Below are 26295 nucleotides of genomic sequence, written 5' to 3'. Positions count from 1 at the left end.
GCGGGGGGGAGGCCGGCCCTCAGCCCCGGCCGCCGTGGCCGCCCCCCGCCCCGAACCGGGCGCCGTGGCCCGAGGCGGCCCCCGCCGCCCTGCCACCCCCTGAGGGCTCCCCGCCACCCTCCCGCCATGGCCCGGGGGGCTGGTGAGGCGGCTGCGGACGGGGAGCTGGTAAGGAGCGGGCGGTGGGGAGGAGAAGGAGGCTCCGGGCCTGCTTCAGCTCGGGCCCGGCCCGGGAAACGCTCCCGCTTGAACCCCCTCAGGCTCTCCAGGCGGGTGAGGCAGTGGCAAGGAGGGGGAGGAGGACGGCTTTGTCTATCTCCAGCCCTCGGTGTTCTGGTTTTTGCCTGTATCTCCTTGGCTGGCCGGTAGCGTAGCGAGGGGTGTGTGTGTGTGTGTTAGCGTTCGTTTCCCCCGCTCTCAGCAGCCAGATGGAGGTTTTGAGGCCCTTTGCTGGGAGCCACCATGTTCTCTGTTGTGTGTCGTAGGTTGCTCTTGTTGGGCCTGTTTTGCAAGAGCAAAGGGACTGTGAAGTTTTCCAAGGACTGCGGTGTTTTCGTTATTGCACGTCTATATCCTCGTGAATGTTTTGTTGTTTACCATCTCCTATCGAGTTTGGGCACCCTCCACGTTCTCTGATTCCTAATGCGATAGCTGTAGTTAGGTAGAGACATCTCCCAGAGTGATAAAAAGGCCTTAAAAATAACAAAAATAATCAGTGTGCTGCAAGGAATATTGCCTCCGGAAATTAAAAGCTGTATGGCATAGTGTCTGACATGTATACCTGTTTGCTCTCAGCCAGCACAGAAAGCTGTTTTACCTGCTCTGCTGTTGTCAGGCCCAGCTCCTGTTCTGTCAGCCAGAGTTCTCAAAAATGCTTCACTCCGTGCTGCCTCTTACAGAGGTAGATCCGCATCTGTCCAAAGAATGGTGCTGCAGCTGTGAGCGCCATGGAGTCAGCAGCAAGGGGAAATGTTCTCCCTGTGAGGGCAGCATACATACAGATAATTTGAAAGCAAAGTGGAAATTTATCTTCTGCGGTGGCTATGCTTACATTTGAGAAGCAGGAAAACTCGTCAACTCAATCTGAGGAAAAATTATCCACTTTTGATTCCTTGGTTTGGGGTTTTTTCCTTGGACTGATTCACTTCTGCAGTCAAGTTTACTGGACGCTCCCATAGGATAGCAAGGGCAGGAAAAAGTAAGTGAGGAAGGGGAAAGACAGATGAGTTGCTGCCTAACTCTTACTGGTGGAGAAATTCGTGCAGAACCAGCACCATGGAAGATGGGGCACCTTGACGGTTCAGCTATTGTAATGCTGTGCACTGAGGTGCATAAGTCTCTGTGGCTGGAGTCTGAAGCGACTTGCACTCTATCACACAGAACATTTGTGTTAGAGCAAACGATGCTGGTTTTTTGCAACAGTGGTGACACATTTACCATTTTAATTTATTGCACTCAGACTTTGTTGTGATAGTAACAGGATATAAAGTTCTCTGGAAGTGTATTATAACCAGTTACTTAGTAGCAAATATCACAGTTAATGTCTCTATTTCCCAGGGAGATGACAGCATGTCTGTGATAACCTGTGAATCAGATACAGAAATGGTGAGTTTTATTAATGGCACACTGTGGGTGAATGCCGTAAAAGGCCTCCCAGCATGTTCTTGCACACACTACATCCACGTGATGCCTCCTGGTCGATAAGACACCCTTCAGAGAGGAGAGCTAACAATGTTATTGCAGCGTAGCTTGATTCAAAAACCTACTATAATTCGAGATGTAATTCTTGCTTCTAAATTCTCAGCACTGGGGGCTGCAAATGATGTTTGGCTTCATTTTGCTGTTCTATCAAGTTATGGACCTAAGTAATCCTTTTACAGAGCTTTAATGGAATTGAATAAGTCTTTCCTTTAGCTAAATGGTTCTACAGATCAGCCTCTACTCAGTGATAGTCTTGAATTTGCTGCTACTTGTATTTAATGTTGATGGGGAAGGTCTTAGTGTTCTGAGCATGAACAGGCTACTCTTTTATCTGTAGCATAAAACTTCAGTAGGCACCACCTTAATTCTGGTGACCGTTGCTGTGCCCAAATCTGCATATACTTAATGCTACTATTCTTTTTCTCTACACAGAAGATTGTGTTATTAGAACAAGTGCTCTTCATACAAAATGGGGATTGAAACCAATTTTGAGATTATATACTGAAATCTTTGAAGAGTGCAATGTTTTAAAAACATAAAAATTCTTCTTCTCTTCCAGAAGTTAAAGAAGAAAATTTTTCACAAGCCTCCAAAGTCACCAAGTAAGTGTTCCAAATTTTTTTCTTCTGCTTCTGTTATTGCAGAACAAGGTAGATTTATGGGACACAGGAACTGGAAGATTTACTTGAAATAACATCTTATTGTTCTCTTTAGAATTGTTCACTAGTGTGTGCAGAATACACCTATGTGAGATTTGTTCTGTAACCTGTGAAGTTAGACCTTTGTAGGCTAAATATTGAAGTTTATGGGTTAGTTGTAATTCTTGATTCTCCAGCTTAAACTGCTTTCTGTAGTTTATCCCTTCTGATAGCAAGCGTTCTGGAATTTCTTTTTCTCTTTGTCTTTTTGGAGAAATGCTGATATTTGCTATGTAGAAAGAATCTAGAAATACTGGAGCTACCTACCATCCAGTAGATATCTACGTTTGTAGATTAAGCAGTCCTCTGTTTCATTTGTTGGAATTTTTTTAGAAACCTTATAAGTACAATGTTATTATTAGATCTGCAGATTTAATATGGGGTTTTGTCCATTTTTCTGGGTTTTATGTACTTTTCCATTTACCTTCCTTTTTATACTTCCAGTGAATGTTTCAAAGATGACTAAGTGTTGCTGATTGTTTTGTTTCTAATAAATTAAATAATATTGCACTTTTAAATTTCGCTTTACATTGTGGAAGAGGCATGTTCTGGTAGATGTACACCTACTTTCTTTTCCTGAAATCCTTTTGCTTGCCTAAATGATGGAATTTAAAATAGCTGTTTAATTTCAACTATGATGTTTGTGATGTTGCTTCTTACTGTACTTCTCTTGGTAATTTGAAGACTAACTAGTAGCCCATATAGTGTACATCTATACTAATAATTTTAAGTGGAATTAGAGTCGTCATTTGAACCTGACAACCATACCTGAAGTAGTAATGTGAGGGGCTCCCCAGCAGTTCCATTAGGCCAGTTCTGTTCTTTGATTACTGCAATTGCTAGTGGATTCGTAGCTATAGAGTTACTTCTATCTGATTAGCCCTACGTATTTTTCTCATTGACAGGACATTTGTGTATACATTCATTGAAAAGTCAATGTAATGTATGAATTTAGACATGCAGGTATCTTAAGGATGCCTATCCAAGCTGTACATGTAAATATTTCTACATGCCTTGAGTCACTGTGTCTCTTTCTAAGCCTCTTCATTTTTTGGAATTGGATTTTTTTCTTTATCGTGAGGGGTTTTTTTTTAGGTGAATGTCCCATTGCTCTGCATAAGCCAGTATGTAGTATGCTGTTAAATTCTATTTTTATAAGTAACAGGACTGTCTCTGGGAACCTTGAAGCACAAGACAGAATTTTTGTGACCTTGAGCTTTTTTAAGGGAATGCTGAGATATTTTCTTTTGTTTTAGAGTCTCCATACAGCTCTAGCACACAACTGTATCCTAAAAAAGCTGCAGTTTGGCGATCTCTGCAGGGAACAGGCAGTGCACGTCTCGAGAGTGCAGCTGTAAAAAACCCAAGGCAGATGTGGCTGGGATCACTGAAACAAGGTATTAGTATAGAAACTTTATCTACGTATGTGGATAAAATTCAGTGTTGTGGACAGCTTAACATATAAACTCTTAAAAAATAGATTTGTATTTGATTATAGGCTACATAGGAAGTAATTTCACTGTTATTTATTTGGGTGGTTGGAATTATCTGATCTTGAGCATTGGAATTTACAGAGGGAATAATTAACAGCATCTGGAGCTTTCTATGTTGCATTTGCTCAGAATAAATCAACAAATTTAATTCACAATTATCCCTGATTTTTGCATTTTTGTTCCATTTTTGTTGGCAGGAATGAGCCATCCTCTGAAATCAGACGTTGACATGGGGCATATGCGAACTAACGTTTCTAGTAGCACGCCAGAATATTTGAAGGAAGCTCTAGGAATGAAGAAGCCAAAACATTCTCGTTCTTCTAGTAATGGTAAACTATGTAATGGTGTGGTAGATAAAAGTTAATGATCTTTTTCCAATGTAAAAAACCACATTGCTTACGATCTTAGCTTTAGTAAAGCAAGAGCCATTTCAGTTTAGCCTGTATTAAAGTATATGTGTCAAAATATGTTCCATGAGATACTTTTTGAGATTTCTAAATTGGATAAGACAGGGGTTTCCAAATTTTTTGAGCAATGAGTCACTATTAGCTTTCAGAACTTTTTGCAAATTGCCATGTATTTGCAGCTGAAACCGTTGCAAATATAATATGGTTCAATGGGCCAGCTGTAGACAATTTATTGTGACTTTGCAAAACATAGTTTAGGAACCATTGATAGAAACCATCTGCTTGCCTGAAATTCTATGTAATTGACTCCTTTTGCTTCTTCTCTAGAAAGTGCTCTCTCATGTGGTTGTGATATTAAAATCAATTGAGTTTTATGAGAAGAGCAAAATTTGAAACTTTCATCCTGCTTTTCTTAAAGGAGAACTGTAAACTTAAAAATTCTACTTCCATTTAAAATGACACCTACATTGTTACTGGTAATACACAGCTTCTGGCATCTTTAAAAGATGATGGACTTTTACATGTTAGGCATGAATAGAAAAATGTATTCTGGACATCCTTTAGAAATCTTTTGTAAACAATTGATTTGTTGGGATGAGAAGACTGCAGGCTTCTGTAAAGTGTATGTCTTTCTTGAGGTGGATATTTTAATCTAGCCCCAGAGAGACGAGAAGTAATTAGGAGAAATTTTCTGCAAAACCTGGCAGAAGTTTCACACAGTTACATCTCCATTTCTAAAATTAATTTCCCTGCTGATTGATTGAAAGCTTAATTTAGTGCTGTTCTAGATATTTTCCTTTAACTGTAAGGTTTCTAGTTAGTTAAAAATACTTCTTTCAGATCTGCTTATTTTATGTATCTTTTTCTGTAGGCTACATTCCTGGAACTCCTGACTACAAAGAAAAAGAAGACATGTATGATGAAATTATAGAACTAAAAAAGGTACAGTCTCTCTGATACTTACATAGAAAGTCATAGGGTTGCTCTATCCATCTGTAGATATCCAGGCCTTGTTGGTTCAGAATACTTTGGTTTCTACAACTGGGAGATCCACCAAATTTTTTTGCATTTGTAATGTAAGGCTAAACTAAACTTGTGTCTGTTTAAGGCAATTTCATTGTTCTTACGGTGTGATAGATACTTCTGAGTACTGGATGTGGAAGCCTTGAAGTATACCCAGTCCTGAACCCCAGCCATGGCCCTAGCTGGACGCTGAAAAGGTTCATTGCATTTGGTTTCTTTGTCCCTCCACCACCTTTTTTTTTTCCCCTGGCTGTTACCCATCCCATTTTAACAATTTCTCAGTTGAGTTTAGTGCAGTGTATGGAAGATGAGGACTGGGCATGTTAAACACTAGGAATACCTGTAGACAAATAGCTTGGCGGTTGTAGATCATTTGTGTAAGTTTGCCTTTCTGTTAAACCTTTTCCTTTTATTTTTGCCCTGTCACCTCTCTTATCTGCCAGCCCTCATCCAGGCTGATGGTCTCTTTTTTTTTTTTTTTTTTTCCTTTTGCTTCATCCTCACCATCGTAATTGGATTGTTATTGACATCCAAATGCGTTTCCATGTGAAAACTCAGTGTGTTTCTATTTCTGAAATGTGCTTATGATTTTTCTCCCCTCTTTTAGACAATACAAGCTCAGAAAAATGAGGGAGATCGAATGAAAACTAAGCTCCGTCGACTAGAAGAAGAGAACAATAGAAAAGATAAACAGATTGAACAACTGTTGGATCCTTCCAGGGTGACTATTTCTTGAGGGGGTAAAAGCGGAGCAAAAGAGTGCTGAGCAGTGTGATCCTCTTCTCCTCGTCTCTTTAGATTTCAGGAGTCTGTAGTGTGTTGGCTTCTAGGAATGATGAGCTTGAATGTGTGAGGTGGTTGATGTGAAGGGATTTGTGTTTTGTATATCTCAGCTCACAAGTCTAGCCTCAGTTCAAAGGAAGGTCATGCCATGCTATGTGGATAAGTTAATTTAGCAAAGATACTTTTAATTTCTGAAGGTAAAATTAAAATGCTGTCTCTTTAGAGGCCCACTTTCTGAATATTTTGCCTGAGAGTAGAAGGGAGTTAACCTCTTGCATGGTGACTGATGCATGTGGTCCTGAGACCTGAACCAGTAAGCAAAAGATGAGCCTTTTTGTCAGACCCATGAGGCTGAGAGACGTTTAGGATCGTAGTTAGAAGACCTGAATTTCACCAGATTCCTTGGGCCTGTCGTTTTCTGTGTGCAGATCTATATCTTGGCAGAAGTGTGCCAATATAAAACAATGAGCACAGGGACTTCAGAACTTAAGCTGTTGGACTGTGAAATGACTGTGGAGCAGTAGAATAAAGCAGCAAGTTGGTTACTTGCTTTATCTGTCTTATCTTTCAGGGCTCTGAGCTGGCACGAGCTTTGTCAGAAAAGAAGACTGATAATGGATGGGTAATAGTTTCTTCATTACCTTTTGCTTTCGTTTTTCCTTCTTTCCTCTTGCCAAGCTGAAACACTACTGAGTAAAAAAATAAAATGAAGTAAGAAAGAATAAGCAATTAGGGAATCATGTAACCGTTATTTCTATAGTCAGATGAGAAACCAGTAACAAAGATCTGGAATGAACATTATTTTAGGGAGCCTTCTTTGTCATTGTTTTGAATCTGTTTAGGGAGCGTTCTCTCTGTCGGCTGCTTTGACTTCAGCAGGGTAACGGGCAGAGTTGTTTTTATTTAATGATTGTGTATAAATATTATTAAACTGGTTATGTTACCACAGGTGTAAGTTAGGGATCTGATTTCATTAGTGTTCTCTTTGTCACAGGGTAGCATACGTGTGTATGATTTACTAATGTATGTATGTACATATGTATGAATATGCAGTATGTACGAATAAGTGTATCTGGTTAGGTACAATTTATAAAGACGGGGCAAGATTATGGAGAAACGGAACTTCTGTGAAGAGATGGATTATTCTAGGACTTATTAGGTCTTTGTTCTTTCTGTAGGTTGTTAGTGGATTAAAGCAGAAGATTTTCAAGCTAGAACAACAGTGCAAGGAGAAAGACAACACTATTAAGTATGACTTTGGGGGGGATAGAGGCTTGTATTGGATGAGTTAAAGGGATTTTGCAATCCATATTATTTTTCATCTGTATTCTTCTGTTCCTTAAGATGTTTTAATGAACTCCTAGAAAATATTAGCAATTATAAACCACCCACTCAGAAATAGTAAATCAACAGGTATTGCAGTGCTTTGCTGGTCTGACTGAATTATTTTCTATATTAATCTATTTTCAGTAAGTTCCAGGCAGACGTGAAGACCGCTAATTTGGAAGAAATGAGGATAGCTATGGAAACCTACTATGAAGAGGTACGTCTGACAGGTCCTTCAACGTTCGTACAGGAGAGGAAGTTGTTCAGTTGTTGAGTCAAAGTATAAATGGAATGTTTTAGATAGGTTTCTTAATGCTTAGCCGCACCTGTCATTGGAATCAGATTTTCATAGATACTCTCATAGCTCCAAATATATGTACTGAAAAACTTTTTTTTTCAGTAAGTTGAGTGTGTTTAACCAAAAAGCGGAAATAAAGAAACTAGTGTACATCCATAAGTATCTAGATGAAAACCAATATAACAGTACCCTGATTTTCAGTGATAGCATCATTGCCTCTGCTGCTACCCACAGAGTGCTGTTGTGAATTTTCACCTCATGGACAAATGTGTTGCATTAGCAATGTCAGCTTCCACAGGTGGCTCCTTAATGGAATCTATATTTCATATTTCACAGGTTCATCGTCTCCAACTCCTCCTGGCAAAATCTGAGGCTATGAGGAAAAAGTATGTTTAATTCTTTTGAGGCAAATGTTTGTGTATATGTGCTTGATATATCACTCATACTACCTCAACTAATGGAAAACAACTACATGGGAAGAGTTTATTTTGTCATTTAGATTGCTGGATTTGCTTTTCGGTACTGCTTTGGTTGGCTTCACAGACTTGGTATATGTCTTAGTCATGTTTTTTTTTTTGTAGGCAGATCATTTTGTGGTTGTGGAAAAAATACTAGAGCTATTTAAAAAGTGAATGAAAGCTCTGAAAATTTATCTCAGTTAAATAAAATTCATCTTCCCCCATAATCACACCTATTCTGACATCACTGGTGATTGAAGCAAATTAAAAGTGTCTATGCAAGAGAGTCTTGTAGGATAGGAAAACTTGTTACCACATCACTTCATAGAATCATAGAATCATAGAATTGTTGAGGTTGGAAGGGACCTTTAAGATCATCGAGTCCAACCTTTAGCCTACCCTGACAAGAGCCACTTCTAAACCATGTCCCTCAGTGCCCCATCTACCCTTTTTTTAAACACCTCCAGGGTTGGTGAATCCACCACCTCCCTGGGCAGCCTATTCCAATGTTTAATAACCCTTTCAGTGAAGAAATGTTTCCTAATATCTAATCTAAACCTCCCCTGAAATACTCTTGCCCTCTTAGTCTTAACTACAGGCAACTGTCTTAATTTTGGGTGTAATTATTTACATTGGTAGAAACATATCAGAACTCTTTATGGTTCATTATGTATACTACTTGCGTTTCCCTAATTCCCTGTCTCTTGTGGATTGAAAACTGCAATTTGTTTTGTCACTATTAAAAAAAAAAATCTTTTTGGGCTCAGACATGCAGTGACTAGCCTCTCGAGGCTGTAAGCCATCACAGCTAATTTATTTACAGGTGAAAATGAGTCATCAGGTCTCTTCCTGGTCCTTATTTATTCATAGCTTCAAAAAGCAGTGGTCAGGGCAGTCTCTCTCCATTACGTGACTGTCAGTCTCTACTTGAGAGGCTGAGCGCTGAAATAATAAATGGTGTTGAAGGTCAGGACTCTGGCACGTAGAAAGAGTTGTAGGAGAGTGTTTCTTTCATGAGGCTTGTCTATGTTATTTCTGGCTGATGCAAGTGGCATTTAGCTCCTCTTTTTCAGTGTTAATGCTGAAATACAATTATTTATATGTGAAGCTGTAGTATCCAATTGTAGCTAGAAACTAGGCAACATTTCAAGTCCTCAAAATGGTCTGCAATTCTTTCATTTAAGTTTTGATGAGCCTAAAATAATGGCACTCAGTGATACAGTTATGATTTCTATCATTTCTGTCACTTTTTTTTTCCTCCTGCCTGTGATAGCTGTATGACTAGTCAGTCATCCGTGACATCTGGACAGCCTTATTTGTTTGTTTTTATGGCTTCATTTCCTTTTAATTTCCAAAAGGTAGATTAGATTCAGCTTTTCACTCTGATATGCTAATTGTAGACTATCTCCCCCTTTACCTTGTAATTATTCCAGTGGATGGGATGTAAGATTCCATCACAAACTGTTCTGTGATTATCGTTGGCGGTAGCATTTGTCCAAAAGTAGGTCCATTGGTTACTTCAGACTTTTGTTTCCAAAAGTAAGTTTTTAATAATTTTCTCATAACAATAAAGAACAAGTATTTTATCTCACTAGAAGTATTTTGTGAACCAACTTTACAAACTTTGCGTATCTAGAAGCTGAGGTTTCTTCCCCCTTTTATTAAAAAAATTAAAAAGGCAAAATCACTGTAATGTATTTAAAACAGATTTAACACATAGCAGGCTTTCCCTTTTCTGACGCCTTTTATTCCTTTCACATTGACGCTAGGTGTATTCTTCAAATCTGTTTCAAATCTGTCATTGATTGAAATGTATCTTAAATGAAGAAAGAAATTCCTCTGGGGTTTACTTTCATAGGAATAATTTATTTTACATTAGAGCAGCATTCACAGTTATCTGAAAATACACTTGTGTGTTGGATTTATTTGAGAGTTATTCCATCTATGTATAGTCCTCTCTCTCTCTCCCGATCTCAATCTGTTTGTTAAGTGGAAGAAAGTGATTTGGAGCATGCGGGTTAGCTTTCCGTGCTGAACATTTTTTTTGAGGAGTCTCCCAGTTGGCTTAAGATAAGTGTTTTTAAATCAGTGGTCCGTAGAGCACTGGTAAAGCATTATAAGGTTGGTTAACAAAACAAATAGAAAACCAAATAAGTAAAACTCATACAAGCACCCTTGTTTATGCGTTAATGAAACAGAGTGGGGGAGGAAGTAAAAGTAATAAATGAACTTTCAAAGTTTCACAATTGTTGTAATTTGCATCAAAGAAAAAAGATACTTTGAAAGTGTTGAGCAAGATGGTCTTTGCATGTTTCTTCCTAAAAGAATAGGTATTTCCTCAAGTAACAAACGTTGAGAAATGCTGCTGGGGGAGCTGAGACAGTTAACTTAGCCAGCTGACTTGAATAGTGAGGCTGTTCTGCTCTTTTTAATGCTGCTTCTTTGTTCTCTGCTTTTAAGTTAACTTTCTGCTTTTGACCCTGTTTCCAAGTACAGAGGGCAGAGATACCCAAAAACGACTAAAGGCACTGAATGCTGCTGTCCTGAGATTATCTAGGAACATCAAGGAATTGCAGAGTGAGAATCAGAGGCTGAAAGAAGACCTAGATCATGTACTGAGTAGTTCTCCTCCTTCCAATAAAACAAAAAGTACGTGCTGAAAAGTTGGTGAACATGGGGCAAGAGACTTAGGTACATTTGAAAGATGTGTTTGAGAGTGGGGCCATACAATGTTAGAAATAAGGGAGTTATTGCAAAGGTGAAGGTACAGGAGGGGCGAAAGTTGAAATGAGAAGTTTCTTACAGGAGTCTCTCTCTGACTTCTGGATATGCTGCTCCGGTCAGACCTGAGTTGCCTTTATTCCTGAGAATTCTGAACTGGAATCATTTGAAGATTTAATGTTTCACTGGAAAACTGTTTTTCAGTTGTTGAAACTGATGAATGTGAATGGTTTATATTGATTTTGAGCTAATTGGTGTAGAAGTCAGATATTTGAAGACCGTTCTCATTTTTTCATTGCTGCATATTTAAAGGTGGGTTCAGAGGTCTGCATGTGGTCTTCCTATGTGGACAGAGGTCTCAAAAAGCAAGAACGATGTTGACTCACTGACAGAGTTCAATGTTTAAAGCTTTGTTATTTTATTTAGATTATAGTGAGTGGAGCAGACAGAGGCTGGTGAGGCGTATTTCGGAACTAGAAAAAGTAAGTGACCATAATCACGTGGCCATCTTACCTGTCTCTGAGCAGAAAATGCAGAACCACTGGCTTGGGCTCATGGCATGTAGTCTTTCAATGCATCAGCCTTGTGCATTCTACCTTACACATGTAAACTGATGTTTGTACCGTGTACCCTTCTGCTCTTTTTGGTTTTTTTCTAATACTTGTTGCATATAAATGCACATTTTAGAGTTAACTTCCATTTTATCTTTTCTTATGGTCTAAATAAAATCATTTTATGCTAAATTTAATTTTCTTCTTTTTTTCTTTTGTATTTTTTGTGTGAATTTATCCTGTTTAGAAAGTATGTGCCATGGAGAACACCAGGGTGTCATCAGCAGATAGTGAGTCTTCACAGTTACTTGCTGCGTCATCTTCGCCTTCTGTAGACCTGGATCATCCAGCCTTTCAGCAGGTAGACCATATTGAGGAATGCCGTCGCCTCCAAGGGCTAGTGAAGAAACTGAAGAGTGATAGGAAGGCACTTCAAAATCTCCTACTCAATAAAGAGTAAGTGCAACTCTTGTCTGAGATGATGTTCTTCCGTAGATGTGAATTATTTAATTTCCTATCACATTATGAAACGATGTAGTAAGTCCTTCACATTTTCAGCAAGAAAATTAATTTTGAAGGTCCCTTCAGTTTTTATTTCAAAAGGTTCTTTTACTCTTACTAGCATTGTAAAGTTACACTGCAGAAAAAAAAAAGTCAAGGAGAGGATGGAAAATGAGAATTTCTGCTTATTTCTAACACATTTTTCAAGGCATACTTTTTTTGCCAACCACACTGAAAAGCCTTTGAAGGGTTATATGTCTCTTTATGCAGCACTTCTTGGAAGCATTTTGCTGTAAAAATTTGTCTTGTTTTTTCAACGTGTTTTGACCTGATCTACCACTTTCTCCATTTAAGCCTGCCTTCTGCCATATGATGCTCTGTGGCTTCTTTTCTCACCAGTAAGCAATTGATTTGCAATTTGCATTGCCTGGACTCATTTGGTGTGTCAGTGCATAGGGGCAGGCAGGTCAATCTGATCAGGAGCGGAGGTGTGCACACTACTGGGTATTGTTGATAAGACGCTGCCTCCTGTGTCAGCTCGGCTCTGAACAGAAAGGCTTGGTGAGAGCACACGAAGAGGCCTTTTGCTTCTGAACAGTGTGTGCTTGCATTTTGTTTTGTTTAAAAGGAAAAATTAAACATTTAGTTATTTTACAAATTTGAGAGAACATATTTTCTTTAGGAGGTTAAACAAAAAATAACCACTTTGGTGAAGTATGAATGTCTTAAGTATTGCTTAATTTTCTTATACCTGTATAGATTAGACATCAAGCAGTTACTGCAGGCTAAGGCTGAAGTGGAGCTGGAGCTGCAGAAGTGGCAGAATAAAAAGGAAGAAAAGAGTACAGAAGAGCAGACTTTAAGGTATCGTATTTTGTATTAGTAGATCCTTTCAGAACAAAAAAAAAAAAACAATCGAAGTATAATTCTGTTTTGAAGTGGATCAAAATCCACAGGAGCTCATCTGAACTGCAGGAAGCTGGGAATTCATTTAAGCAAAACTTTTGGAGGGATGGAATAAGTTACTAGGAGCAGAATTCTACAGAATGGTTTTAGAGGAAGCGGAAGACTAAGAAGTATAGATTATAATAAAAATTAGTAAGATAAATGGAAAAAGAAAGCTGCTGTGTTGGGCTCAGAGACTTTTTTTCTCTTTCTAGGGAAAAGCTGTAGTATCTTTACCTTACCTTAGCCTATGCTTCTAGACCCCTGCCAATATGTCATTCCATTTACTTCATGCATTCTTATGAAGTGGGTGGGGGGAAAAAAAGGTGATTTAGTGATTTCATCATTGCTTTGTAAGAAAGGACTTGGCTATAGGTTCGTATATGTCAGTCATCAGATCTGGGTGCATTATTAATAGTAACAAGCGTACCATTGTAACATTGGGCTTTTTTTTTTTTCTTTTTCTTTTCTCCAAATGTTAACATAAAGCTGTGCTATCACAACTTAAGAATTGATGTTCCATGTCTGTTACTATGAGAATATGTATCATGTTCTCCTGAGCAGTTTCCCACTTTGACCTTTAAAAAAAACAAAGCCACCAAATATTATGAAGTAGGTTCAGTATATTCAAAGCAGGAACAACAGAAACCTTCTAGCTATAAATATCTTTGCTTTTCCAACCGTAGTGAGGAAATCCAGAACCTGACACAGAAAGTGGGGAAGTTGGAGTCAAAATTGGAGGAAGAGACGAGACAAAAGGCAGAAGATACAATGGAAAAGCTTAGTAAGGTACAGACATACGTTTTTGCTTGTTTGTTTTGGGTTTTTTTCCCCTTTGCATCTAACTAATATGTTGCAAATTAAGCTGGTAATCTAAATGGCTGCTAGTTGTGTGTTTTCAGAGGGGCATTAAATCTTGTCATAGAGATTCTGAATGATAGTTAATTCCCAGCATTTGTTGATAGCTTGCTTCAATAATTACCACTGCAACTTGGGGGTTTTTCGGCGCTGTTCTCTTGGTGATTATCCACCCAACCATCACTTTTTTTCTTATTCAGTGGAATGTTGCAAAAAGCTTACACTTCTAAGTATTTGGGGTTTTTTGCCTTACTTTCTAAGTAAAAAAAAAAAAAAAAAAAAAAAGACATTCGTGGTTTTGCTTATATCTTCTTATAACATCTGAACCCATTACCTAATTTCCGTCCAATTTTGTAGAGGGAGGGAGGTCTTGAAGGAGTTCACAGATAAAGGATAGAGACACAGGTAAGTGTGCTCACTGGCAGACTGGCAAAAGACTAAAAAACCCATTTCAATGATTTTTATGCTGGTTGGATGATCAGTTTGGGCACGTGTGCTGTCCGGTCAGAAAATATTCATTAGCCTTTCTGTTTGGATGGAAGCCAAGTACTCTTTCATGGGAAGGTTTACAAGATGTAGAGCACTAATCGTCATAAAAATGGAGGCTGTTTTTAATTCCGCTGCTGATGGGACACCATCTTTGAGTAAAGAATTAGGGAAGATGTCAATACAATATAACAAACCCTTATCCCGTTTGAATTGAAGTTTTTGTAGTGTTGAGGTATTCATAACCTCTTCTGGATTTTCCAGTGTCTAATAAATGTAATTGTGCATCTGTTAACCCTGGACAGTCTTAAATGGGGCTCTGTAATTGGTTGGGGTTTTTTGTGAAATATGACTGAATTTGATATCTCTGCAATCTTCCACTTCTCTGCCAGACATTATCTGGCCAGAAGAGATGAATGGGCACTGACAGATGTGCTTTCCGGTGCAGTGTGGTCATGTTAATCTCATTTCACTAAAAGCTAGTTGAAAATCATTACTGGGGATTTTGATCATTTTTACTTAAAAATAAATAGACCCTGAAATACAGGTAGTAAAAAATATGAATAAAAATGTCCTCTAGCTTAAGAGGGTGATGGTTTTTGATATACTGTGCAGTTCTTTAGATTCTCTTATGTGTGTTATAGGCTGATGGATGCTAGATGATGTTTTGAATACCAAATAACTTGAGTCTTTAAAAACATCCAACAAATAGCTCCTTTTTTCCTCTGCAGACTATATATATTCTTGGCCAGTAACCATCCATTTATTGAAATGTTCCCATTATTTGTAATTATCACTAAGTTCCTACCAATTTTTCATTTTAATAGTAGGTTGTCATTTTTAATATAACATGATCCATTTGCTAAACTTAAGCCTGTAACTCAGTGTTTTTAGGTTATAAATAAATCCTTTTCACAGAATCAAGAGGCTGTTTTCAGTCTATAAAATCTCCTGTTCCTCTACTTAAAATTTTACATCAACAAATTAAATTAGTCTTTTAAAATTGCAGTTAACTTCTGTTTGGCAAGTGAGGTATGACAATTCGTATGGGATAATTAGGGATCAAAAGGATTGGATGGTGAGAAGCGGAATATGCAACCACGCCTCAGAAGAAATAATTGGAAGAAAATCTTGTTTCGTACTTGGTTTCTTTTTTCCTTTATTTAATTTCTTCAAGATAGAAGAGTAGAGGTATTCCAATTTACAGAAGGTCTCCATCTTGTTGGTGTCATATGATGGCCAACTCATCAGTAAGTTTAAACAGATGATTATAGGGCCACAGTTGCCAGGATGAGACATGAGAGAGCTCCCCAGTTAATTAATACTAGTCTTACCTGGAGAAGAATTGCCAAATTAGGTATCCTGACATTTGTTCTCAGGCTGTCAATAGCATATAAATCGTTTCTGATCAACAAAGCAATGGGTTCCACTGTTGGAGCTTTAGCAATGCACAGAAAAATAAGAGTGTGTAAATGAAAATGCATCCATTCCCATGCTCTGTTAACAGCTAAAATGGGAACAGGAATGTGTTTCACTGTAGCAGTCATCTAGACGATGAGTTTGAACATGAGCAGTATTCAGAACTAAGAGTTTCTTCTTTAACTTCCTTCCACCCTTCAGGCATTTAACGGCTCTGGTGCTGATTTTTCTGAGTCATTTGTAACCTGTTTCCCTCATAGAATTCCAACTCATGTCTTTAGAGTACTAAGTTAAAGATTCTCCTTTGCAGTCTTCACCAGTCTGCACGGTTAAAGGCAAAGAAGATCACAGGAAGGAACAAGCAGCCAAAATCATCCAGAGACAGTGGAAGATGTACCGAAACAAGGCGAGAATCTCCTCTCAGGGAACAGTGAGGACGTCCCTCTCTGAATCTTACTCTTGTTTTAGTATCTACAGTAACCTGCTGCCAGGCTCCAGGAGCTGCAGCAGTGCTTCCCAGTACAATTCCTTACCACCATCTTCTCTTCCACTGCTGCTTCTTTTGCCTTTGCTCCCTAGAACCCTGTTGTTTCTGCTGCGAGATACCCAGTTTCTAATGGGGGAGTCTGGGTGTGCAGAGACCTAAGGAAGCATAGCAGTGTTTGAAGCAGCGCTGCTGCTGTTGCTTCCTTGGAGTATGACTGAGAAGCTAAATTTCCCTTGCAGAAATCCCCCCAAACAATACAGAAAGTTCCTTGTATTAAGGAACACTCAACTAGGACAAAATGATCTAGGAAAAAAGCGTTTACCTTAAATTTTGTTCTATGGGCAACAACTTGATGCTGCTTTTTCCACATGTGGGGCATATGGTGTGAGGTGGGTCTTGTAAATGCTTCTTAGGAAACTAAAGACAAAAGAACCATCCACACATCTTTCAAAGATGAAAAGCTTTGTTTTTTCTTTAAGTTTGTGGTTTGAGTTTTCAGGAGGAGGTGGGACAGGTTTTTCCTGTGTGTTTTTAATTGTTGGGAAAAAATTGGAAAAATCTTTATTAGATAAAAGTTGTATATATTTGTGGTATTAACTTAGGCATTTTTCTTTTCAGAAGGACGAAATTGCTCTGGATGAGGTGAGTGTGTTTGCGACACCCAACGGAAGAGTAAAACAGATTTGTGCTTTCATACAAATTACTTTTTTGTTTTGAAAGAGAATTTATTGTAATATGAACTCTTGTACCAAGATCATGTTTGTTCTTCAGGCTGGCTCATGATCTCCCTTCTGACATCCTGGTTTTGTTTGATATATCTTGTCAAAGTGTTCCCCTATTGGTCCAAAATTTTCTATACTTGGTACCTTCTGCAAGATGAAAGCTTCTGAAAATTTTGAACAAAATTTGATACAAACAAACAGGAAAGATTTTCTATATTAGGAAATTCTAATGATACTTTCATTTTCGCTATGAAGAGTCTTCAGAAAGATTTGAATTAGGAATTTGAAGCCTTTGCTAAAAGGCTAAAAAAGCCTTTTAGCCTTTGCTAAAAAGAAATGTCTCTTGAGTATTATGAAGAAACTGACTTTGACAAACTTGTTACTTTTTGATAAATGTTTTGCACAAAGGTTTTGATTAAACTGATGTGTTTTTTTACCAAATAGCACAACATAGCATCTTACATTTGTTTCTTCCAGAACGCTAAAAATCCTACTTTCAGAAATCAGAACAAATTCTAACCATGTGATGCAAACATACTGTTTTACATCTAGATGCTTTTTATTGATTAGAATCCAGTAAAATCTCTGAGTGGAGAGGAAAGACTTACGTTCAGCGTAATCACCACAATGGTACGCCAGACTTGGCTTGATTTCTGATTGTACCGGAGCACCACAGAGCCTGCGGGATAGCTGGAATCTAATATGGGAATGGGAGCGTGTTGCTCGATTTGTGAAATATAGGCTAGTGTTGGCAGCTAGAGCTTAACTGCATTTGATGGGATCAATCTCAAACACCTCCCAGATTGAATTTAAACCACGGAGGTGTATGTCTATGGGTTGTCACAGGCTGGGGATTCTCTGGATTGCAGCAGAGTACTTGTGAAGTAACAGGGTTGTGTGCGTATCCCTTATACATAAGAAAATATCTAGGCATCAAAGAGTTTCCATTGCACGGGGAAAAGTTATTTCCCCCATGTGCCTCTTCCCTCTGGACTCTTGTTTTAATTTAGAGCTGCCATCTTTCAAAGGAGCTAACATCTACTTATTTCTTTCCATTCTAGGCAGTTGTAATGCTTCAGGCAGCTTTCAGAGGACATTTAGCTCGACAGAAACTGTTGCTGAATAACAGGATGCATGATGCAAAATCTCACAAGGTAATTATTGGGGCAAATGGGTACACAGGCATCCCATTATGTTTAGTTTACTGGGTAAAGTACTGTACTTCCAGACTTAATTCTCTGAATTATCTGGTGATGTTGTTTTAATGCACTTGTTGGCGGCACCACTGTAATTCCAGAAAGATATCAAGCTCATTCCCTAGCCTTCCTTTCCATCTTCCTTAGTTTACAGTTTTTCTTAGGACTAAAGCTATAACTTCTCTGCATTATGAACTGTAACTAGGTCTCCTCCTTTTTTCTGGTTCTCCCATCAGCTAATAACGTACCCTTTAACTCTTTAATTCAGAGTGCTATTGAAAGCTGTACTCTCATGTGTTTGCTACTGAATCATTGTAGTAATAGACAAATGTCACTGAAGTACAGAAATAAAGATTTGGAAAGCTTCTTTGATTGGATTGAAAATTAAAGGAGTCTTGCTAGTGGCATGCTCAACCAAAGACTTGTAGTGTCCTCTGTAGTGCCAAACTCGCTCCAGATTGCTCGGTTTTGAATATGAAAAAATTTCCTTACCAATTAAACACTTAGTTTCTGTAAATCATTTGCCAGCTTATATGAACATCCTCTGGACCTTTAGCAGGCTAAAGTTAATTTGTAATTCTCCATCCAGGTTGTCCATCTGGTTGCACTTTACATGCACTTTTATTTCAGTAAACTGGCCCAATGCAGTAGGACTGCATACTTTTGCTTGATACAAGCAGAAGATATATCCGTCACGAAGGTTGCCTTACCTCCTTAGGTTTTGAAAGGGTTCCTTCCTGGAAAATAAATGACCTTTCCTTGCAGGTGTCTGCCGTTTCATTAACTGAATACGGATACTTCAAGCTTGTGCGATGAGCAGATATGCATTTCTTGCTGATGTAGTCTTATAGAACCTTAAAGACTGCAGACCAAAAGATGGGAATATCTGCTCTATTTCCACTTTCACAATCAGGAGTAAGATTGTGAAAGCTTCTGTCAAGCTTCTGTGCAATCTGTAAAAGGTCAGTTTTCTTTAATCTGATTGCTTTGCAGAACTGCTGCATGTCTCCCAGGTCAAACTCCTTGAGCTTGTCGTCTGATTGCAAGGAGAAAGACGAGATTGTGACATTCATCCAGTCCATTTTCAGGGCTCACTTAGCACGTACAGTACTGCTTGAGGAGAGGTAAGTGAGGAACAGATATTTCTGCAACATCTGTATCAAAATTATTTTTTTTACTGGAGATGGGTCTTTTTTTTTTTTTTTAATAGAATTTTAGTGTGGGTTCCTTGGCAGAGGATAACAAGGCCATTGCTCTAACAAAGACGAGGGAGAGCTTGCTCATGAGAAAATTCAAAGGGTGTGCAACTAATAGGGTTTCTTGTTGCATCAGTAGTCTTCCCATATCCTGTTGCGTGTTCTGTTCCATAGCAATGAGGAAAAGTAAAATAAAATAATTACTCTCTGGAAAAAAAAAAATTACAGTTGCTATCAAACTGATTGCTAGTACACTCACTTAATGTAAGTGAATGTGAAGCCCCGACTTGTAAAAGTTAAGGGTTATGTGAAGGATGAACAGCCAGAATACCATTGTGCATACAGTTTAGTGACTTAGCTCAGGAAGAACGCAGTGATTTGCTTAGTGCTTAGGTATATGGTGACTTTGTCTTGAAAAATACTTCCTTTCTCTTTCTTACGGTTTACTGCTCCGTAAGTTTTTAATTTTGGCTGCCATGGTTACAAGAGAGTTACATAGCTGTCACCTCACTTCAGTGTCTGAGTTCACTTCAGCAGGTGATAAGCTTTTGTCTCCTGGTCCTAGCAACACACGAAACTTTTCAGCATACCCTCTGAAGACAGAGTTCAGTTCCTGTTCTCTGCCTCACGCTATGCGGTATGTCTTTTTGCAGGCCCTCTGTGTCCAGTGCACCAAGTGAGAAATCAGATTCTGCAGTTTACATTACAGGGGAGAAACCAGTCTCAGCAGCACTCCAGAGACCTCCTTCAATCTTCGTGTCATCTGTTCCTGGTAATCTCATTTCCCTCTGTGTTCAAAAGGACGTGTGTTTTGAGTGGGTGCACGCACAATTTTATAGAGAACATCTGCACATGCACACACGTGCAAATGCATGCTCATACTCTGTGCGTGTCTCGTCTTTTAATTTGGTGACGTGTTACTTGTACTGGCAAGTGCAGTGCCTTACATAAAAAAAATAAAAGCTGTGACAGCATCATACCAGCTTCCTCACAGTGCTTTGCCTTTTTGTCACAGCTGTGGTCTGGAAGGTCCCTCTTTGGTGGGAGTGATAATTACTGAAGGAACATGGTGTTCCCCTATATCGCCTCTCTACTTCCTTTCCAGTTCCCCCAGCCCTGTCGCTGTCAGATGGTACTTTCCACTATGTTTTGGGCCCGAAGCCATAGACAAGCTGAGAACGTTTTCACCATCCTGACTTTGTTTCTGAAGGGGACAGACATCTGGTAAAAAGAACCATCCTAGTCAGCCATGTGTATTTAGTCACGATTTTTTCAGCAGTCTTCAGTTGCTGAAGTAGGGGGAAAATGGAGTCCTGGATAACCTTGTGAACTAGTACTACTATAATACAAACTGGGAAGATATCTGTCTTTTTTTTATGGCTTTTATGCCATTTGGTTTCCTTCTTGAATTCTTCATGGCTGTTTGTGAGAAGATGGAGTTAAAGCCAAAGAGGCTTTTAAGAGAATGTTAGAAGTACTCAGTAGGAAAGGCAAAATAATGATGCAGATAAAACAGCCTTATACATGCAGCTGCAAAGGAGTTAAAAACAAATTGAAAGAGGGTGCTTCTATCCAGAGTGGGATATTTTAGGCTTTTATGGACCAATGGGAGAAAAAAGAGCAACTTTGAGAGTGACCTGAGAAACACTGACTTGCTTTTTGTCAATGAAAAGCTGACAGTCCCTGCAGACTTGCTCAGAAACAGAGCATGCTGTAAGCAGCTGAGGCTGTTTCTCTAAGATATGAGATGCAGAATAAACCAGATTTGCAGGGGTTGTGAATACAGAGGTTACCCTTGGGTGAAGGAAAATGTGTTTAAGAAACTTTACCGTATTGCGTATTCTACTAGAGTGTAGAGAGTGTATTCTACTTTGTGAAGGAGTAGTTGGTACTTGCTTCTGAACATCATAGGATAGAATTGCCCAGGTTGGAAGGGACCTTTCAGATCATCTAGTCCAACCATCAACCTAACTCTGACAAACACCGTCACTAAACCGTATCTCTAAGCACTATGTCTACCCGTCTTTTAAATACCTCCAGGGATGGCGACTCCTCCACTTCCCTGGGCAGTCTGTTAGAGCTTTGGGTGATTTGAGCTATGTCTAGTGACAGTATTCAGAAAAAAAATGCTGCAGCATCCTGTTTTGCCTGGGCTCTACTGCAGTAGTCCTTATTGGTATGTCCAGTCTAAACCCTGAGTGAATCAGTTGTGAAATTCTACCCAAAGAGAAATAATCACTTAAAAAAAAAAATGCTTAGTGCTTCTGAAGAAGTGCTTCTAAGACACAAAGAGGGTGTAAGATTAAGCTAGTCTGGTAAATGCAGTAGTATGAATACTAATAGAGCATAGTCGCTGTCTAGCTATGAAGTCTCCAAAGCTAACTTATTGCAGATTATGATGACAAAGTAAAGAGTGAAGCAGTTCTGGAAGAATTTGTACCAGAAGGCATAGAGAGGAAACCATAAGCATTCAAACTTTCTTCCTTACGGTCCTTTTCTAGTGAATACCAGGTGAAGATGGTTATATTCACTGCTGATCTTATGAATATGGGAGACATTTTCAAAATCTGGGATGAGAATAGAATGCGTCTAGGTAGGTTGTGAAGAGGCATACTGGATGTGTGCTTCTGTAACTGCCCAAAAGACTGTCTGGCACTGTTAGCTCTGTGAAGTGTTAGCTCTTGGTGCATTGGAGGGTTTAACCAAACTCCCCCAAAAGACAAATCAGGAAAAATTTAATAAATGAAGGAGAGTATCCTCTATGAAGAAATGTGATCCCTCAGCAATCTGTTTGGATACAGCAGGTTGTTTTTGCCATTTGAATTTGTGTGGCTTAAACAGGTTAAAGTTAACTAAAAGTCTAACATCTGTCATTCCTAGCTCATGAGTGATGTAAAAATCCACTAGCAAAATTGGTTTTTGATGTAATGTATTTCCCTGGTTATCCTGCAGCTTGGAAAATACTTGTTTAACAGCTGAGTGATTTAAAGCAATCAAATTCCTTTAGCTTTAAAGCATGCAGCTGGTGAACAAGCTCTTGCTTCATTTGTCCCAAGTCCAAACTTGTGTTTTGTGACCTCTAGATCTTGCAATGATCTTAAATTTTCAGTGAAAGTATATATTGCAGTAAGTCATTTTATTTCACTAGCCTTTTGGCGTTATTTTGAGAGGAATGGGAAAGATGAAAATGTGTTTCAAAGAACCATATGTACCTGCTAGAATCAATTTATATAATCCTAGTCTAGCAGACTTTTTAATTCATTGTTTGTATCAGGTTAGATGTCTCTGTTTTTTAAAAAAAAAAACAAACAAATAGAAAAAGTTGTGTAGCATTTAATACTGCTTTGCTTGTCTTCAGAATGTGGACAGGAGCTATTCCTGCTGCTTCCCATGGATAACAACAGTTCAGTCTGTGAAACTTAGCCTTTTGTTGCTTTCTGTCAGGGGAGTGGCAGGAAGGAAGAATATGTTTTGTGCGTGCATAGCAATCTTGACTAAGGGCAGCATTTCTTTCTGCATATCACTAGCCACTCTTGGTAAAACTGCTAATTTAATTTGAGGCTTTTTTGAAATCATAATGAATTTACATACAACCCTTAGGTCTAATCCGTGCTTACCCCTTCACAAGCATGGAGATAAAGTTGTCACACTGGAGTATATTAAACTGAAGATGAGTACAAGAAAATCTCAGACATCAAGAGCAGGAGATAATCAAGAGTGATTTGGACAATATTAAGCTATTTCATATATAATAACTGTTTAGTGTTGGAGTTGCATCTTCTAGTTATCATGTCTGTTTCTGGAAGTTCTCTTTGCTCATCCTTATCACCAGTACTGCTGGCTCATAAATCTCCCTGAAGAACTCTTACGTTATTTGTTGACTGATGCAGAGAAGGATTTCACTTAACTAGAAAGTCATGGGTTTCTGTGCTTCTGTAGGCTGAGGTCAACGTAACAGCCTCCCTGCATTCCTCCTGTCCACTCACAGACTCCCTGTCTGTCGCTCTCTTTCTATTTCTGGGCTGGTTGCGGTCCCCTTTCTTTATTCCACATTCCAGTTGCTGCATATCCCGCCTCTTCCATACTAGGAAGGGGTTTTTTTCTGTGTCAGGAATCTCTTATTTCACTATAGATCCACGGCATGTTTATTGTTCTTCCCAAGTAATATTCTCTGTGTGCCCTCTGGTTTTCCCTTCCATTTCAGTGCCAAAATCTCAGGGTATGGCTTCTTACTTGTCTGTTTCCTCTTTCTACCACAGGTCGTCTTGATTTCTTTTCTTCTCTGGGAGACAGTGTTTTCAGAGAATGTATATTTTAAACTGAAAAATGAGTGGAGCTGAGGGAAGAATATCGTGCTAGGAGGTATTAATAGCTGAGGGGAGGATATTGTGCTAGAAGGTATTAATAGATGTCATCGTTTAGTTCATAGATCTCTCGCAGAGGGGATACAAGCTACTGTTTCTGCTCATCAGATGTTAGGGGCCTTGCATATATCCGTTTTATCCCTCTGATTTTCCAGTATTTACTGGAATTGTTAGGGTTCTATCTATTCATGCCCTGAACCTTTCTTCAAATGTTGGAATCAATGAGATGCATAGAACCATGCACCCAGAAAAACAGCAAAGAAGCAAAAGGGAAAAAAAAAAAAATAAAACCATGGTGCGATCACCATTTTTATTGTCATTAAGTAAGGAGTACAGCATGTGAATAATATTTATTTGTATTTTGCAGATATAAGGATGAAAGACAGTCACTGAGAGCTTCCATTCTCTAATTATATTTGACTGAAGTTCTCATTATGACCTTTCTGCTTAGCTTAAGCTTGCTTGGGTCAATTTTTCCTTTTCTGGCCACCTAATAAATATTTACTTGATGACCTGAGATGGCTCCAGTATCGAATTGCTTTACTTTGTGGTGTGTAACCACTTGCAAAGATTTAAAGACAATGAGACAAATCACGCGTGGTCAGTCTGTCAACTTAACGCTTGCCATGCGTGCTCCTTCATTAAAGAGGAACGAGAATAGTTATATGCAGGAAAAGATAGATGCGAGTTATTCATAACTGTAGGTAATTCTGGAGACTTAATGGCTCGGAGAATATTACACTTCCCACAAGGGCTTGTTTTAGTCAATGTTGTTTATTGATGACTTTGTTTCCTTTGTAATTATTTCAGCCAGGTCCTCTGAGAAGCAATCGCCGCCTACTCCCTCACTGTCTGCGGATGAAGCTCACTCAGACGATTCGGATGATATTGTCACTGTCCCTCCGTTGTTGCAGATGAAGAAAAACTACCACTTTTAAGTTCTGCTAACAGGCTCTGGTGATCGTGAATTATTCGATTCACAAACAAAACTATTTCTACCAAGATAAAGCATATCAAAGATGAAAAAAGGGGGAATATCAGCCCCTTTTTAATGGCAGTTGTCATTATTTCAACTATAAATGAGTAATTGTTTGATATTTGTCTCTGCAAACTTCATGGCTAAAAGCTGCTGACTGTTAACCTCGTACGCAGAGAGAGTTTGGATTTAAAAACTAAACCAAAACACTTCAATGTTTTGTCTCGCAATGAGGATTATAAATTCAATTGCCAAATTTAAATGAAAGCAATAAAGCCTTAAGATATTTCATGTCAAAGTTTTGTTCCAGGTCTCCTAAAATACTTTGATTAATCGGAAAGTGATTAATGACATGGCTCCAGTTTTCAGCTTGTGTACGTGAAGGGGAACAGCTTGTATTTGTTACCAGGTCCAGCCTGTGTATGTGAAGGGGAACAGCTTGTATGTGTTACTAGGTCCTCTCTATTTAAAAATTTTACTGTGTCACATTTTAATATCTCTTTTGTTTATTTTTATATTGAACATTTACAGTCTGTGCAGACCTTGTAAAGGCTTTTAGAAAGCCATTTTTTTGTCATAGGGCTATTCTAAGCCTACTGTATCAGCAGGGTTTTCTTATTTATTGCTTTTTCCAAGTGTGCTTGCTATGGTATGTATAGTACCGTTTTGTATTTGAAATGTCCGATCACGTAATCATTTTTTGTATTTGTCAGAGAAGGTGCGTAATAGCAGGAGTGTTCTGTGAAGGATGCCCTTGTGACTGCTTTTTCTGCTTACGGATCGCAAATAGGAGTGGATTATGCAGGGTCATCTCTAATATGTGAAAACATTTGAGGTAGGAGATATGTTGCTTTATGTTCTGTTTTAGCTTACGTCACTTGACAGTCTAAAACTTTCACCTAACTTGATTGCTCATACCCTGAGGGCTAGCGGGGGGGGTTAAGTCTAATGTTGCTTTGCTGTTGTTGGTATCTCTTCTCAGTACTACTTTGCATGTGCACATGTTTTTTTATATATATATATATATATATACTGCAAGTGCACAGTAAGTCCAGTCACGGGCTGGGAGAGGGATCACAATATACAATCACAGTATCACAATAATATCACAGTATACGGCCATCTTAACCACAATGTACAGCTTGACATCGGGTAAAGCCGCAAGGGTCACTGCTGGAAAGCAAGGGCCCTCCCAGCTCTATTCTGAGGGGTATGGATTGGGATGAGCATAATATTCAAAACCTAAGTCATGCAGTTTGGTTTAGGAACAGAAGGAGTAGGTTGGATTGTAATAGAAATTAAGACTACATCAAGAAATAACACAATAACACAATTGGACAATATTGTTGTCCATGGAAGGATCCATGGAAGACATAATGGGCTGTGGAGAACATGGTCAGAGGGATCTTCCCAGGTCTTTTATGGAGACTGTACCCCTTCTTGGCTGGAAGGAGGACCTTACAGTTCCTACTATCGTGCCAGCGTCCTTCATAGGCATTATAACGTGTGGCCTTTTTTTAAGGTGAACTAGGTAAATTATATGATATTTAGTGGAAGGAGAATTTAATTTTACGAACAGTGAAGTTTTTGTGGAGACCCTAATGGTTTCTTTGTCATCGAGGAGTAATAAAGACTCCTGTAAACAGAAAGCAGACTTTTAAATATAAGATTTTTATCACCTTTTCC

The 26295-nt window shown here is 38.8% G+C and overlaps 1 protein-coding gene across 6 annotated transcripts; it reads left to right on the top strand.

Moving 5' to 3' along the window:
• The first annotated feature begins 7 nt into the window (after nt 1-7).
• On the top strand, nt 8-24907 carry IQCE (IQ motif containing E). 6 transcript variants are annotated; one of them, XM_074597609.1, is made up of 22 exons: nt 8-168; nt 1558-1605; nt 2264-2303; nt 3656-3796; nt 4090-4221; nt 5171-5241; nt 5930-6043; nt 6677-6727; nt 7284-7354; nt 7576-7648; nt 8066-8115; nt 10679-10836; nt 11335-11390; nt 11707-11915; nt 12720-12824; nt 13592-13694; nt 15979-16098; nt 16774-16797; nt 17939-18031; nt 19067-19197; nt 19923-20041; nt 24444-24907. In XM_074597609.1, exons 1-22 carry the CDS (start codon nt 127-129, stop codon nt 24569-24571), a joined length of 2079 nt encoding a protein of 692 aa, XP_074453710.1. In that variant the 5' UTR covers nt 8-126; the 3' UTR covers nt 24572-24907. The 6 variants fall into 6 exon arrangements, with proteins under 6 accessions (XP_074453710.1, XP_074453711.1, XP_074453709.1 ...); XM_074597610.1 differs by having other exon boundaries at nt 2261-2303; nt 15979-16074; XM_074597608.1 differs by having other exon boundaries at nt 2261-2303.
• Nucleotides 24908-26295: the final 1388 nt, after the last annotated feature.

Source organism: Larus michahellis, chromosome 8 (genome assembly GCF_964199755.1).
Source record: "Larus michahellis chromosome 8, bLarMic1.1, whole genome shotgun sequence".
Classification (NCBI taxonomy): domain Eukaryota; kingdom Metazoa; phylum Chordata; class Aves; order Charadriiformes; family Laridae; genus Larus; species Larus michahellis.
Note: the sequence above shows the minus strand (reverse complement) of the source record. Positions and strands in the feature narration are given on the sequence as shown.